The sequence below is a fragment of the Vicugna pacos genome, chromosome 17 (assembly GCF_048564905.1).
Source record: "Vicugna pacos chromosome 17, VicPac4, whole genome shotgun sequence".
NCBI lineage: Eukaryota > Metazoa > Chordata > Mammalia > Artiodactyla > Camelidae > Vicugna > Vicugna pacos.
The window spans coordinates 22012429-22029548 of record NC_133003.1 but is presented as its reverse complement, the minus strand read 5'-3'; the positions used below and the strand labels follow the sequence as shown (position 1 = coordinate 22029548).

At 36.5% G+C, this 17120-nt stretch overlaps 1 protein-coding gene across 6 annotated transcripts in view; it reads left to right on the top strand.

Moving 5' to 3' along the window:
- Positions 1-267: 267 nt before the first annotated feature.
- Positions 268-17120, top strand: part of IP6K1 (inositol hexakisphosphate kinase 1) — a 61350-nt gene continuing 44497 nt past the window's right edge. For 2 of the 6 annotated variants that reach the window (XM_072941289.1, XM_031686557.2), the window contains exons 1-2: positions 268-535; positions 896-1159. In XM_072941289.1, the coding sequence (XP_072797390.1) occupies positions 1157-1159 (3 nt within the window). In that variant the 5' untranslated portion in view covers positions 268-535; positions 896-1156. The remainder of the gene's footprint in view (positions 536-895; positions 1160-17120) is intronic. The other 4 variants (XM_072941287.1, XM_031686556.2, XM_072941288.1 and 1 more) reach the window with 4 other exon arrangements.

The following is a 17120-nucleotide window of genomic DNA, read 5'->3' as shown; positions in this document are numbered from 1 at the left end:
CGCTAAGTGTGCATAAGTGTAAGAAGACGATGCCGTCCCCTCACGGAGCCCACATACGCGAGGATACCAAGGGCGCTAACAGCCTCGAAGAAGCCAGCAGAAGCTCTACCGCCAGCAACGCTGGGAATGGCGCGCATGCGCCAATTCGTGTCGTCACAGTCACGTGCTGAGGTGTTCGGCACGGGCCGCCAGAGTTAGGCTCTGACTGACAGACCAGCCGGCCTGTCAGCGGGAGGCACTCCTCCGAGTGTCGGGCAAAGAGGCTGTTGATTGGGGATATTCTCAGCTGGGGGCGGGTTCTTTGCCGTCCTGGTTACTATGACTCCCGGCCCCCGCCCCCTCGGCTGGCCGCCATCTTGTTGTTGATCCGTACCTAGTGGGCAGCGCCGGGAGCAGGACCGAGTGCCCGGTGAGGGGCCGCTGCTGCGGGGCTCAGCCACCTGCGCTGCCTGCCAGGGGGCGGGCCGAAACCTGGAGGCCCGGGGGGCCCAGCTCCCGTGGGGAGCCGTGGGCGCCCGCTGCCCGGGCCGGGCCGGTAAGTGACAGGAGCCGGCCCGAAAGACCAGGCTGACGCTGTGGGGTGGGCGGCCGCGGGCGCGGGGTTGGAGCTGGCGCGTGCAGGGTAGGGGCAGCGGCTGAGCATTGCTCGAGCGTCCTGACTAGCCGCCCGTGGAGCCTCCTAGATGTTATCGCTGAGGCCGTAGGACGGCTTCGGGGTGGAGGTCTGAGAGCCCCGCTCCCAAAGGCCATCCGGCGGGTAGCGGGAAACTAGTTTCTCTGACCGAAATCCTGGGCTTCTCTGACCCTCAGCGCTAATCCGTGTCCACTGCCAGCTTGATGTTTTCCGGGGTCTTGTGTTGCTCCCGAGTGAGCAGTAACGTACCGTTTTTCTTAGGTGTCGCTCCTGCGACTGACTTTCAGACCGCTTGAGACTAAGACTAGACAAAACAAGCGAAAGCCCCCGCGAAACGGGCAGGCCAGTGTGACGGCCCTGTGATTCTGGCTGAGCGAAGGCCCTCTGCCCGGCGCCTGCTACCTCTGCTCCTCGGAGCGCACCGTTGTCTTTTACCTGAAGGGCCTGGTTTAACGTCCATGATGCCCGAGTTTTATTTTGGGACATAATTTCTGTGATTCTAGACCATCACTTTTTGGAGTTATGGTAAGATCTTCCTCTTTTTGCTCTAGGAGAGAGTGAATATCGTGGTGATGACTTGATTGATTTTATCTCGTAAACGCATGTTTTGCCAGTGTAATCAGGAGACAGAGGAAATGTGGGAGTGTTTTAGAATCAGAAAAAGAAATGAAACTTCTTTTTGCCTTGCGAATGGTGCGAAACTGGCACAATAACTTTTAACAGTGTTAATGTATCTTGCCCAATGAAAACAGATCGCCAGGCCCCCTTCCTGTGAGCGTAAGACGGTAGAGACCCCGGGCAAGGTGTGCAGGTCTAGGAAGAGTTCAGAGTGCTTCAAAACACATTTCTTTTTCCCTATGAGCCCTTGGTTCTTCAACACAGGCTCCTGTATTTAGTCATACAAAAAGCCTGCCTGAGACGACTAAGAAGTTAAGCAACAATACTTCATACACTTGTGTCAGAATCTTGTCACCACAGAATGTTTAATTTTAAAAGAAACCAGCTCCTTGTTAAGGAGATTTTCTTGGAGAAGATGCTGAAACCAGAGACAGCTGGTGGCCTGTTGCTGTTGCCCTTAACATGTGAGAAGAGAGAAGTTGAGGGATTAGTCTTTAGGTATTTCTTTACCCTCGGGCCATTTTTTGAATCTTGAGTGAGTTTTACTCTTGGTAAGACCAGTATCTTGGACAGTTCTTGACAAGAAAGGAGGGAGATACTAAAATATTTGGAGCTTCCCACAGTACCTCAAGCTCCCAACCCTGCTTTGAATAACACTTCTTAAATTCCTGCTGTTTTCTGTTTAAAATAACCCTAAGTTAGGTTCCTAGCCTATTTTGGATATCTGTCCTCTTGGAGATGTATAAAGAGACAGACCCTCTCCTTAGTCAAGTTCATGACACTAACCTGCATACAATTTTATGGGGTTCAGGGGTCCATTAAAGTCCATTCATGGTCTAATCCTATTTTAGAACTGTTGCCCTAAGGAAATAATAGAATATCCAAGAACTTTTATTGCCTTTGTTTAATGCTTTTATTATCTCATGGATATTGATGAGTATTACATGATGCTTGCTTGATTCAGCATATGTTACTACCTAAAGATAGCTAATAGCACTACTTCTGTGCTGGGCATTTTTAAGTGCAAATGAGTAGGAATGTTATAACCTTCCATTTACTTTAACTTCATATTTAAATAATTCACCTGTAAATGTTAGTACTTTTAACTATTATGAGCAACAGACATAATTTACAACTATAGAGATCCTACATCAAAGTCAAACTGCTACAGACTTACAGGATGAGATCTGATGTTCTAACGTGGCAGTCAAGGTGCTCCTACCCAGTTGGCCTCAGCCCGCATCTCTAGGGTTTGTCCTAAACCCCACTAACCAAATGGTTTGATAAACATTCCATACAAAATCATTTCCTTACACAAATCCTTTTGCCAGGTTATCCATTGGCTCTTGCTCCTCTTTGGGATATCCTGTGCCATTAGTTTCACTTCTCTTTTCTCCAGAGTTCAACTCACATCCTTCATACCTTCTTTATGAAACACTCCCAAAACATTCCAGTCCTTGGGGATACTCCACTCCCTCTGAACTGCAGTAACATTATTGCTCTTACTCAAAAAACAATAGTATGTATCTTTTAAGAATAATTGTTTATTTCCTCTCATTAGATCTAATTCCCTTCCAACAGAGACTGTATTTTTGTGTCTTCTTGTACCTCCAAGCAGTAGATGAGGACTAAATGTTTATGAAAATGTGCTAAATTTGTCTGAGTTGGAAACACTCTCTGTAATTAAACAAGGAAATGGAGGGAATGGGCAAGTACAAATGAGGATTTGTTAGCCGTGGATCTCCACCTCCTATCCTGCCTGAAGTGCTTGCACCTGTTAACACTAGCATATTATGGGGGCCCGTTCTCATTCTGTAAGAGGCAGAACTTGTTCACAGTGCAGAACTGAAGCCTGAAAACAAAGTAATCCTGCATCTCAGAAGGGGTTTGGTGGCTTACCCCCTTCCTGGCTAAGATGCTCGTTTTGACTCTTGGAAAATAATGTATTGGGTGAACATCGCACTGGGTGCTGAGATTGTTAGACTCTCTTCTGGTTGGATCTTCTCACTGCCGCCTTGGGCTGCTGTAAACTGCTGCCAGTAGTATTGCTGCTTGCCCTCCTCCCTTTGCTGCCCTGAGACTGTAAGGAGCAGTGTTGGGAAAGGCTGCACAGTGCACTCTATCTCTGGCTTGGGGCAAAGGAGCAGTCAGGCATTTTATATGTTTGTGCCAATGGATCTGTGTTTTCGCCCTGATTTAAAATCAGTTCATTTCACTTATATACTACAGCAGGATTTGAGCAGTTGATTCTGAGTGGGAAAAACTCAGACATCTTGATTCTTTTACAAAACATGATAAATCAAGATTCTCATGTTTGCTGCTATTATGGTTTGAAGTTGCATTTATGTAAGAGGCATTACAAATGAGTTTTGATGGGAACATATGTTCACTTCAGTGCTGGATCCCTGTTAGAGACTTTATTTTGTTGAGTGCTTAGAAAATCTGCTGCTGATATCTTCTGTAAAAATTTTATTTGTGGGTGCCGATTTAGCTCAGTTATTCATGTCCCCTCATTTTGCAGAAGGTGGACAGGCTAGGGAAGCAGGTCTAGGACTGGACTTCTTTCAAGTCCAAAATGTGATGTCAGGGAATAAGAGCACCTTGAAATCCATAAAAATCTGGGCTTGTTATGATTGAATGAACACTTACAGTTAAACAACTATTCTGTAATCAAAAAGTTAATGACAAGTGTTGGTGAGGATTTGGAGAAATAAACAGTCCTTATACCCAGCTGGTGAGAATGTGAGAATGTAAAATGATGCAGCCACTTTGGAAAATAGTCTGGCAGTTCTTTAAATGATTAAATGTAGAGTTACCATATGACCCAGCAGTTCCATTCCTAGTTATCTACCTGAGAAAAATGAAAACATATATCCATACAGAGACCTGTATTTGAATGTGTATGGCAGCATTATTCATACTAGTCAAAGGAGGAAACAACCCAAATGTTTATCAACTGATAATGGATAAATAAAATGTGGTGAATACATATGATGGAGTATTATTTAGCAATAAAAAGGAATGAAGTACTGATACATACTGTGTCATGGATGAACCTGGAAAAACATGCTAAGTGAAAGAAGTGAGACACAAAAGATCACTTATTATATGATCCCATTTATAGGAAATGTCCAGAAGAGGCAAATCTATAGAGACAGGAAGTAGGTTAGTGGCTTAGTGGTTGCTTAAGGCTTGAGGATGAATGAGAGGATAGGGGAATGATAGCTAAAGGGTGTGTGATTTCTTTTTGAGGTGATGAATGTGTTCTAAAGTTGTAGTGATGGTTGCACATATCTTTTATATACTACAAACCATTGAAAGGTACACTTTCAGTGGATGACTTAACAATATGTGTGAATTATCTCAAAGCTGTTATAAAGATAGCATAATTTATAAGAAATGTATATTCACTAGTTTAAAAAGATAATATATGAATAACATGAAATAAAAATAAAGGATCATTCATAACTTTACTGTTAGTGTTTTATTTTATAGCCATATTTTTTTTCCCTGTGTTTTGTAGCTTACAAAAATGAGGTTATGCAATACAATCTGATTTGAACCTTTTTGCAGTCAGCAATATATTATGAACATCTGGGTTGGTAAATGATGTATTTACATCAGGGCTAGCTGGCAGTAGAATGGGGAGGCATGATGTAAGGGCAGAAGTAAGTGGTGGGGACTAGGGTGAACTAGCAAGCACAGGCCTTATTGAAAGGGTCCCTGTTTCTTAGTTCTAGCCAGTTGTTGTGTTACTAGATTGTGTGATTTTTTTTTTTAAGAAAACCAGAAATCTAGATTTTTATGTGAAATTTCCTGATTTTGAAATTTGGCAATGAATTAAGAAAATTTGAGGGGGAAGAGGGAGGGTATAGCTCAAGTGGTAGAGCACATGCTTAGCATGCACGAGGTTCTCCGTTCAATCCACAGTACCTCCACTGAAAAAAAATAAACAAACATAATTATCTCCCCCCTGCAAAAAGAAAGAAAGAAAGAGAATTTGAGCCACTTCATTGGTCACAGAAAACCCTTTATGAACCAGAAATGGTGAAAAATTTGTATTGCCTGGGGTACGTTGCCAGGTGAGGTGGAACAAGGGGACACTCTACTTTCTTGTTTCAACTCTAATACTGGGTTTCCCCCACTTTGGGTTGGAAATACTTTCAGATGAAACTACTTTCTGATGAAAGTAGGGTGCTATGAAACCTTTCGTGAGCCGAAATGGCATGAAGTGGAGAAGCAATTACTTTGGGACACATCTTGCTAACAGATGCACAAAGTAGATCAAGATAAAGCACAGATAGCACAGACAACAGTTCAGAGCTGTGACAGCTTGATGCTGAGATGCTGATTGTAATTCCCAAGGAAGGAGCTTGGCAGTGCCACTCTCTCTGTTCTGGAAGCATGCTACTTCTATAATGGCTCTCTGCAAAACAGATGCTGAATGCTGTTTTCACTTTCTGCCTTTTCATAAAAGGGAAAATGCTCTTTGGATTTCTTTTGGTTAGTGAAAACAGGTAGGTCTTTCATAAAAGCAAAGTGGTGTAAAGCCAACTTTTTGAAGAGTTGGGGATACCTGTACTGTAAACAGATATCCTTTTTGTGGTCTATTTAATGCCATGTTTTTTCATATTTTTATGCTTTTTATTGGTAATTTCGCTGATAAAAATGGCTCCCAAGTATAGTGTTAGAGTGCTGTCTATCTTCCTAAGTACAAGAAGGCTGTGAAGCACCTTATGAAGAAAATACATGTGTTAGGTAAGTTTTGTTCATGCATGAGTTATAGTGCTATTGGCTGTGAGTTCAGTATTAATGAATCAACAATATATATTATATAAAATATCTTTAAACAGAAACATACCTACAAGGTTATATATTGTGTGTATGTGGCTCTGGAAGGTTATGTATTGATTAGTTGGTGAAAATGTTGTGTCCATGGGCTCAAAGAAACTTTGTATTTCCCCTAGGTGCAGTGGCTCATTATTTGCTAACTTGGTGTTTGCAGTGACTTTATAGAACATAACTACTATGAATAATGAAATTTGACTATATAGTATTTTGTATCGAGCTCAGTATGATGTTTTTGAGGTTCATCCATTTTGTTGTGTTCCTTTTTATTGCTGAGTAGTATTCCATTTTATGGCTGTATCATTTGCTACTGTCATTTGGGTTGTTTCTGATTTTTGACTTATGAATAAAGATGCAGTTAGTATTCTTGTACAAGTCTTTGTACAATTTTTTATTTCTCTTTGATAAATACCTGTGAGTAGAATTGCTCTGACTCCCAGGCTACATTGAGGGACACTATTTCAGGAAAAGTTGGAGAACAGTTCTATGGGTTCTAGGCCCAGTTTTGTTGTTACTCCTCCCTCATAGTTCTCAGCTCCAAGCTTCATTTTCTGTTTTTTTTTTTTTCCCCAGATTTCTGGGTCTACCCATATGGAGCCAAAAACTAACGGATATTCCATTGAGGTGGGAAGTTGGAATAATTAGGAACCATTTGAAGTAGAGACAAGCTTCTACACTGAGGGAGTCTGTTTGCTTTATAACTTAGTTCAGTTACTTGTCTTGTTTCTGAATTTCTGTCTTCTAATGGTAGTTTAAGAAGATTCCTCCCCCAAATAATCAGTTTGCCATGCTAAATTTTTGTTTTCTTTTAAAGTAACTCTTACTGAATATAAAATATGTATAAAAGATGCAATGTGAAGATTTTTTACACATGTACACACCTAACCCAGATAAAACAACCACCTAGATAAAAAATTAGAACATTCATGTAATTTCACTTTTAAAAAATAGACTTTATTTTTTAGAACAGTATTAGGTTCATAGCATAATTGAATGGAAAGTACAAATTTCCCATGTACCCCTTGCTCCCACCCATACATGTCAGCATTCCATAGCAGAGGTACATTTGTTAACAGTTGGTGAACCTACATTGACACGTCATTACCACCCAAAGTCTGTAGTTTATGCTAGGGTTCACTCTTTGTGTTGTATGTTCTGAGTTTTGACAAATGTATAATGGCTCCACCATTATAGTATCATACAGAATAGTTTCGCTGTCCTAAAAACCCTCTGTGCTTCTATTCATCCCTTCCTCTTCCCCAACCCCTAGCAATCACGAATCTTCTTACTGTTGCCATAGTTTTGCCTTTTCTAGATTGTCATGTAGTTGGAATAATACAGTATGTAGCCTTTTAGATTGGCTACTTTTATTTAGTAATACACATTTAAGGTCTTCTCCTGTCTTTACAGGGCTTGACAGCTGATTTCTTTTTAGTGCTGAATAGTATTCCATTATCTGGATATATCACAGTTTGTTTATCCATCCACCTGTTGAAGGATGTCTTGGTTGCTTCCAAGTTTTGGTAGTTATCAATAAAGCTACTATAAACCTCCATGTAATATAATTTTTAAAAACATTTAACATTTTTGTGTTACAATTCGGTTTTATTTATTTTGGGGGGAGGTAATTAGATTTGCTTATTAATGGAGGTACTAGGAATTGAACCCAAGACCTACTGCATGCAGAGCATGCGGTCTACCACTGAGCTATACCCTCCCCCCCCTTAATATAATTTGTTTTTTATACAAAATGGATCTTGATGCTTGTGTTTTTCTAGAATGAAAAGCTTACTCTTTTTAGAGAAGAGTAATATGGTATTTCATATTTGTCATGAATTCAGTCAGATGTTTAGATTCAGAAACTGTTATAAAGTGGGCCAGATAAAGCTTTTCCTTTTTCTACTTTAGCTTTCATCTGATTATATTCTGTGTGCTTTAGTTTACTCATCTTTTAAATGTAGACAACTTTTCCTTTACTCCTCAAAGCTTTGCACCCTGGCATGATACCTGGGAAACTGGGCTTTAAGTAGCTAATCATTTTACATGGAAAAATGTAATCTGTGCTGTGAGCAAGGCTTATTTGCTGTATTGGGGTCCTTATTGAAATACTGGCCCTGTGGGCTGCTGAATGTCTACATCTTGGAGCTCTTTGTAGAACTTCTTGATAGTAAAAATTCTTATCAAGAATCTGAGGGTAGGGTGGAAAGGGATAAATTGGGAATTTGAGATTTGCAGATACTAAATAATATATATAAAATAGATAATTAAGTTCACACTGTATAGCACAGGAAACTATTTTCAATATCTTATAGTAACTTACGGTGAAAAAGAATATGAAAACGAATATATGTATGTTCACCTATGACGGAAGCATTATGCTGTACAGCAGAAATTGACAGATTATAAACTGACTATACTTAAATAAAAATATATATACAAAAAAGAATATGAAGAGGAATATATATGTATAGCTGAATCACTATGCTGTATACCACAAATTAACCTTGTAAACCAACTATATTTCAATTAAAAGATAAAAATGCAAAAAGAAAACTGAGGTTTAATGAGAAAACACTTGTAAAGTATCATGAGTTACTTTTAGGTAAATGCACTTAGAGGTGATAAAAACAAATCAAACTGATTTCCTTTAAAGAGTTTATCTTTTCAAGTATAAGACTTTAGTTAGGGTCATACCATTGAACATAGCAGTTTTTCTTTTTTTAATCCCAGTGTGATTGATTTGATTGATTAACTGAAGTATAGTCAGTTACAGTGTGTCAATTTCTGGTGTACAGCACAATGTACTAGTCATGCATTTACATACATATATTTTTTTCATTAAGATTATTACAAAATATTGAATATAGTACCCTGTGCTATACAGGCAGTGTAATACCACAGTGACTTTCTCTGCCATCCACTTAGGGATGGCCACCCTTTCCTCTAACAAGATATCGGTCTTGGTCCTAGAAGGGCATCTTCCTTAAGCACTCTGTCAGCCCTAGAGGTAGTGACTATTCCTATATATGCTATTCCTGTGTTAGAGTTCACTCAACTTCTTACTAGTCAATCCATCCTTACTCTAATCTGTTAACCTGTTCAAATTACTGTGTGATTTCTGTCTGCTGAATGGATCCTGACAGTTGTTTCAATGAGTTGAAAAGGCTAAGTGGCACAGACCCAAAATGAGAAATTGTATTACCTACATAAAATCCATATAGCTCTGCTTATTCACAATTTGACAAATGAAAAGTAATACAACACCATAAACAGCCAAGTTAACATCCTTAAGGGTCCAAGAAACCCTGCTTTAGGAAGACAGATGACTGGATAAAGAAATGGCAGTGTATTTACACAATGGAATACTACTCAGTCATAAAAAATAATAAAATAATGTAGTAAAATGCACACAACATAAAATGTACCATTTGAACTATTTTTAAATGTACAATGCAGTGGTATTAAGTATATTCATAATGTTGTGTAACCATTATCACTGTTTCAGGAACTTTTTTCGTCATCTCAAGTAGAAGTTCTGTACCCATTATACAGTAACACCCCATTCTCTGCTCCCTCTACCCCCTTGCAACCTCTAATCCACTTTCCATCTCTATGAATTTGCCTCTTCTAGATGTTTCATCTAAACAGAATCATAAATTTTTCTTCCTTAGGTGCCTGGCTTGTTTTACTTAGCATAGTGTTTTCAGGGTTAATTCATGTTATAGCATGTATCAGAATTCCATTCCTTTTAATGACTAAATAATGTTCCATTGTGTGTGTATATATACACCACATTTTATCTATGCATTCATCTGTTGATGGATATGGATTGTATTCACTTTTTGGCTATTGTGAATAATGCTGCATGAACATTGGTATATAAACATTGGTTTCAGTTTTTTTGGGTAGGAGTGGAATACCTAGGAGTGGAATTGCTGGATCATACAGAAATTCTCTGTTTAATTTTTTGAGGAACCACCAGAGTCTCTTTAACAGTAACTGTACCATTTTACTTTCCTACCAGCGGTGCACAGTGTTCCAGGTTCTCCACATTCTCACCAACTTTTGTTATTTCCTGGTTTTTGATAATAGCCTTTCTAGTGGGTGTGAAGTGGTATCTCATTGGGCCTTTGATTTGCATTTGTCTAATGACTATTGATGTTGAGCATCTTTTCATGTGCTTATTAGCATTTGTGTATTTTCTTTGGAGAAATGTCTAGTTAAGTCCTTTGATCATTTTTTAATTGGGTGGTTTATTTTATTTAATTTTTTTTTTGTTAAGTTGTAGGAGTTCTTTGTGTATTCTGGATATTAATCCCTTATCGGATGTGTGATTGCAGGTATTTTTTCCCATTCTGGGAGTTATCTTTTCATTCTCTTGGTTGTGTCTTTGATAAATATAAGTTTTAAATTATGATTAAGTCCAGTTTATTTTTTGTTTTCTTGCCTGTGCTTTTGTAATATCCGAGAAATCATTGAAGTCCAAGGTCATGAAGTTTTTTTTTTCCCCTGTGTTTTGTGCTAAGAGTTTTATAGTTTTAGTTCATAAGTTAAGGTCTTTGATACATTTCGTTAATTTTTCTATATGATGTGTATATAATGGTCCAACTTCATTCTTTTTCATGCAGCTGTTCAGTTTTCCCAGCACTATTTATTGAAAAGACTGCCCTTTCCCCTTTGAATGTTATTGGCACCTTCACCGAAAATCATTTGACCGTATATCTGAGGGTTTATTTCTGGGCTTTTCATTCTGTTCCATGGGTCTCTGTGTCTGTCTGTATGCTAGTACCATACTGTTTGGATTATTGTAGCTTTTCAGTAAGTTTTAAAATTAGGAAATGTAATGTTTCCAACTTATTCTTCAAGAATTTTGGTAATTCATGGCCCCCCTTGAGATTTGATATGAATTTCTGGATGGGTTTTTCTATTTCTGCAAAAACTGCCATGGGAATTTTGATAGTGATTACAAACTTTGTTAGTAGATCTCTTTGGGTAGTATTTGTCATTTAACAATATTAAAAATCTTCCAATTTACCAAAATAGGATGTCTTTCCATTTATTTAATTCTTTTATTTCTTTTAGCAGTGTTTTGATCAATATGGGATATCTATCCATTTACTTAGTTCTTTAATTTATTTCAGCAATGTTTTGTGTTTTCACAATAGAAGTTTTCACCTCCCTGGTTAAATTCATTCCTCAGTATTTTTATTCTTTTTGATACTATTGTAAATGTTACTGTTTTCTTAAATTCCTTTTCAGATTGTTCATTGCCAGTGTATAGAAATGCAACTCTTCTGTGTATTGATTTCGTATCCTACGGATTTGCTGAATTCATTTATTAGCTGTAATAGTGGTTTTGTTTGAATGTGTGTAATTTTAGGGGTTTTTAACATAAAAGATCATGTCATCTACGAATATTACTTTTTTCTTTCCAATTTGAATGCCTTATTCCTTTTTCTTTCTTAATTGTTTTGGCAAGGACTTCCTTTGTAATTTCTTCGACCTATTGATGGTTTAAGGTATATGTTAATTCCTACATATTTGTGAATTTTCCAGTTTTAAAAAATTGATTTCTAATTCTGTTGTGATTTAAAAAGATACTTTGTATTATTTCAGACTTTTAAAATTTATCAAGACTTGTTTTCTGGCCTAATGTAAGTTGTATCCTGGAGAATGTTCTGTGTGCACTTGAGAAGAATATGTATTCTACTATTATTGTGTTGAATATTCATATATGTCTGTTAGGTCTAATTGGTTTATAGTGTTCAAATCTTCTGTTTCCTTGTTGATACTCCATCTGGTTTTGATATTGTTCTGTCCATTTCTGAATGTGGGATTTTGAAATCTCCAACTATTCTGGAAAAATTGTGTTTTTCCCCTTTCTATGCTATCAATTTTTACTTCACGCATTTTTTTGGCTCTGTTATGTGCAGATATGTTACGACTGTTATTTCTTCTTGCGTATTTAACTTTTTGTTGATATTGAATATCCTTTCTTTCTTGTAACCTTTTATAATTTAAAGTCTGTTTTATCTGCTGTTAGCGTAGCCATCTCGGCTCTCCTTTGATTAATATTTGCATGGAATATCTTTTTTTATCCTTTTACTTTTAACCTCTTTATGTCTGTATTTCTCACGTAAGTATGTTGTAGGCAACATACAGATGAATCTTTTTTTCGAAGTCCATTCTGCCAATCTCTGCCTTTCAATAGGAGAGTTTAGCCCATTTATATTTAATGTGATTATTCATAAAGGAGTTACTTCTCCCATTTATCTGTTCTCTTTCTGTATGTCTTATGTGTTTGTTCCTTGATTCCTCCATTACTGACCTTTCAAAAAATTTAGTTGATTTTTTTTTTGTAGTGTATCATTTTGATTCTTTCTTTTCTGTATACTTAAATTATTTTTATTAGTAGTTATCTTGGAGATCAAAATTAACATCTTAATGTTAGTTTATACAAACACTTTGCTCTATAAATCTCTGTTGCTCCCTCTATTTATTTATATGTATGTATATATTTGAGATTACATTTTTATACACTGTATGCTTGTTAACATAGATTTGTAAGTAGTTTTATGCATTTGTCTGTTAAATCATGTAGGAAAAAGAGAGAAGTTATAAACCATAAAAAATGTACAGTAATACTGGCTTTTGTATTTATCTATGTAGTTATGTTTATCAACATTGTGTATTTTTTCTTACGGCTTTGAGTTGTCCTTTCATTTTAGCCAGAAGGACTCCCTTTAGCATTTCTTATAGGACAAGTCTACTGGTAATTAGTAATGTACTTCTTTAGCTTTTGTTATTTGGATATATCTTAATTTCCCCTCCGTTCTTGAGGGATAGTGTTGCTAGATATGGAATTCTTGGTTGACAGTTTTTTTTTCTTCAGGATTTTAAATGTATCATCCCACTGCCTTCTAGAGGATTCTGAGAAGTCAGCTGTTAATCTTATTGAAGATCTTTTATATATTGCTAGTTACTTCTTTCTTGCTGCTTTAAGTATTCTCTCTTTGTCTTTGGATTTCAACAGCTTTATACTGTGTTTTTGTTTTATAATATGTCTTGGTGTGAGTCTCTTTGAGTTGATTCCACTTGCCCTTTTGTTAGGCTTCTTGGATAAGTATATTCATGTCTTTCCTTAGATTTTGAAAGCTTTTGGCCATTATTTCTTCAAATATTTTTTCTGCTCTTTTATCTCTCGTTTTGAAATCCCTGTAATGCATATATTGTTACATTTGGTGTTGTCCTCAGGTCCCTAAGACTCTACCTTTCCTTACTTTTGTTTCTTTTTGCCTCTCAGATGGAATAATTTCAATTGTCTTACCTTCTGGTTCACTGGTCCTTGTTATGTGTGCTCAGATCTACTGTTAAACACCTCTAGTGAGTTTTTCATCTCAGTTATTGTACTTTTCAGCTGCAGAATTTCTGTTTAGTTCCTTTTTATAATTTTGTTCATACATCATTTTCCTGAATTCCTTTGACCATGGTTTCCTTTAGCTCATTAAATGTATTTCAGACAGTTGAGTTAATATCTTTAACTAATAGTAATTTAGTGTCTTTGCTTCCTCATGGTGTTTTGTTTTTGGTTTTGGTCAAAGTTTCCTTTTCTTGTGAATGGGCATTGATTTTCTATTTCTTTAATTTTTTGTTTATAAATTTTTAGGTTTTTAAGTATTTTGTTAAAATGACATTTGAGTATTTTGTTGTGGTAACTTTAGAAATCCTAATTCTCCCACTCCTCAAGGATTGCTAATTTTTGCTCACTGAATGCTAGAGTCTTCCATTTGTCTTTTCCAGACAAGTTTTGGAAATGTGTATTCCTTCTTGTATGTGGTAATTGAAGTTTCTCTTCAGTTATATCTGCAGTTAGACAGTGACCTGATAAAGATTTCCTTTAAATGTCTGGCTCCCAAAAGGAGGAAAAATAAAAACAAGTACTGTTCTCTTAAATTCCCTGGAAGCTGCTTTGGCCTGTGGGTATTGAAACAACGGTCACTAGCCTCTGCCTGCTCCTCAGTGATCAAAAGCAGCCATCATCAATTAGGACTTACAACCTCGATGTTTGGAGGACAAGGTCTTTCTTGTGTTCACCCTAGTCTCCAGCAAGCTACACCAGGAATGAAGCCATCGCACTGTTGCTTGCTGGGAGTTGGATAGCTGCTTCACAAAAGGCTAAAATTTACCAATATTCACCGGCTTCTTCATCAAGCTCTACCTTGGAGGCTTCATGTTTTCCAGCTAAACTCCAGAGTTCTAAAATTTACTTCAGACAATTTCTGCCAGCTCAATAGTTCTTTGAGTGGAGGAACGTATTCCTGGAACTTCTTTCTTTGTCATCTTGTATGAAGTCAATCCAATGAATTATTTTTTACATTTTGTTTTCTAATTGTTTGCTTGCTAGCATATAAAAATATAATTGGCTTTTGTATGTTGACCTTGTATCCTATGACCGTGCTAAATTCACGTTAGCTTTAGAAGTTGCTTTGTAGATTTGTATTTTCTATGTATGTTATGTATGTATAAAGTATTTCTATTGTGTTATCTATGGATAGAGGAAGTCTTATTTTTTCCTTTCTGGTGTCTATGCTTTTTATTTATTTTTCTTGCCTTACTATACTAACTGATAAAATGTTGGATAGAAATGGTGAGAATGAACATCTTTGCCTTATTTTGATTATATGAGGGAAATGTTCAGAATTTCACATTGATTGTGATGTCAGCTACAGTTTTTTTTTTTTTTTTTGGCTTTTCTGTAGATACTCTTTATCAGATGAGGATTTTTCCTTCTATTTCTATTTGTGAGTTTTTAAAAATTTTTTTACAACATTGCTTTTTTTAAGAACACCTTTATTGTGATATGGTTTCTGTATAGTAAACTACATTATTTCAGATATACAATTTGATGATTTCTGATAGATGTATACACCCAGGTAACCACCACCACAATCAAGATAACTAACATTTCCATCACTCCCCAAGAGGTGCAATTTTCAAATTCCCAATTTATCCCTTCCCACGTCCTTTAACCTTTGATAACCGTAAGTTTGTTCTCTGTGACTGAGTCTGTTTCTTTTTTGTAGATAAGTTCATTTGTGTCCCTTTTTTTTTAGATACCACATATAAGCAATGTTATATGACATTTTTCTTTCTTTTTCTGTCTATTTGTGAAAGTTTTTAATCATGAATGGGAGCTGAATTTTGTTGAGCATTTCCTGTGTATATTGAGATGATCGTATAATTTTTCTCCTTTCTTCTGTTAATATGGTGGACTACTTTGATTGGTTCTTCATGTATTTAATCAGCCTTGCATCCCACACTTCGTCATATTATTCCTTCTATATATCACTGGATTCGTTTTGCTAAAATTTTTCTTTCCTTTATTTTCCCCAGTTTTATTATGTAGAATTATTACAGTTTGACTGCACATACACATTATATTACATGTAAATACATATATACAGTATACTGCACTTTTTTAAATTTTCATATATGTACTAGTGATTGTTTCTCAGAACAAATTAGATCTTTAGCTTTTTAAACTTACATAGTTGTCAAAGGAATAAAGCCAACTACAAGATAAGAATCAACAGAATACAGCAATCCAATCATAAAGGACAGTCAGATGTGCTTACACATATTCAAGAAATCAAAATAATAATTAGTTCATTTGTGTCATTATTACTGTTACTGTTTTTTAGATTCTTCATATAAATGATGTCATATGGCATTTTTCTTTTTCTTTCTGGCCCACTTCACTTTGAATGACGGTCTTCAGGTCCATCCATATTGCTGCAAGTGGCATTATTTTATTTTTTATGGTTGAGTAGTGTTCTATTGTATATATGTACCACATCTTTATCCAGTCATCTGTTGATGGACATTTGGGTTGTTTCCATGTCTTGGCTATAGTAAGTAGTGCTGCTATGAACATTGGGGTGCATGTGTCTTTTTGAATTTTATTTTTCTCTGGATATATGCCCAAGAGTGGGATTGCTGGATCAGGTCGTAAGTCTATTTTTAGTTTTTTGAGGAATCTCCATACTGTCCTCCATAGTGGCTGCACCAGTCTACATTCCCACCAACTGTGTAGAGGGGTTCCCTTTTCTCCACACCCTCTCCAGTATCTATGTTTTGCTAAAATTTTTAAAAAGAATATTTGTGTCTGTGTTCATGAAGGATATTGGTCTTAAATTTTTTTTTCTTTCTGTCTTTTCTTTTACTTGATCTTTCTTTCATCCTTTCTTGCTATAAGGTTCCTTTTTAGATTTTATCAGGGTTATCTGACCTCATAAAACAAGTTGGAGAGTGTTCCTTCTCTCCTTGTTTTCTGAAAAAATTGATGCAAGGTTGATGTTATTTCTCCCATAAATGTTTGATAGAATTCACTAATAAAATCAGCTGTGTCTGAAGTTTTCCTTGTGGAAAGATCTATGATAAATTCAGTCTTCTTTATATAGGGCTATTTAGATTTTTTAAAATTTATTTTTATTATTTACTGTATTTATTTGAGGAGGGGAGGAAATTAGGTTTATTTATTTATTCTTAGAGGAGGTACTGGGGATTGAACCCAGAATCTCATACATGCTAAGTATGTGTTCTACCACTTGAGCTGTACCCTCCCCTCTACATTTTATATTTATCTGTGTCAGTTTTGGTAAGTTATATTTTTTCAAGGAATTTGTCCATTTTGTCTGAGTTGTCGAATTTATTGGTATGCAGGTATTTGTAGTATTACGTAACTGTTGTTTTAATGCCTATAGGGTCTGTTGTGATAGCCCCCTTTTTCATCCCTGATAGTGGTAATCTGTGTATTCTCTTTTTATTGATCAGTTTCTCTAGAGGTTTTTATCAATTTCATTTTTTTTAATCAAAAGACCTGCTTTTGGCTTAATACTCATTCTCTCTTTTTATTTTACTGAGTTCTGCTTATATCTTTATTATTTCCTTCCTTCTACTTACTTTGGTCTTTTTCTAGCTTATTAAGGAGAACCTTAAGTCACTAATTTTATGTTTCTAC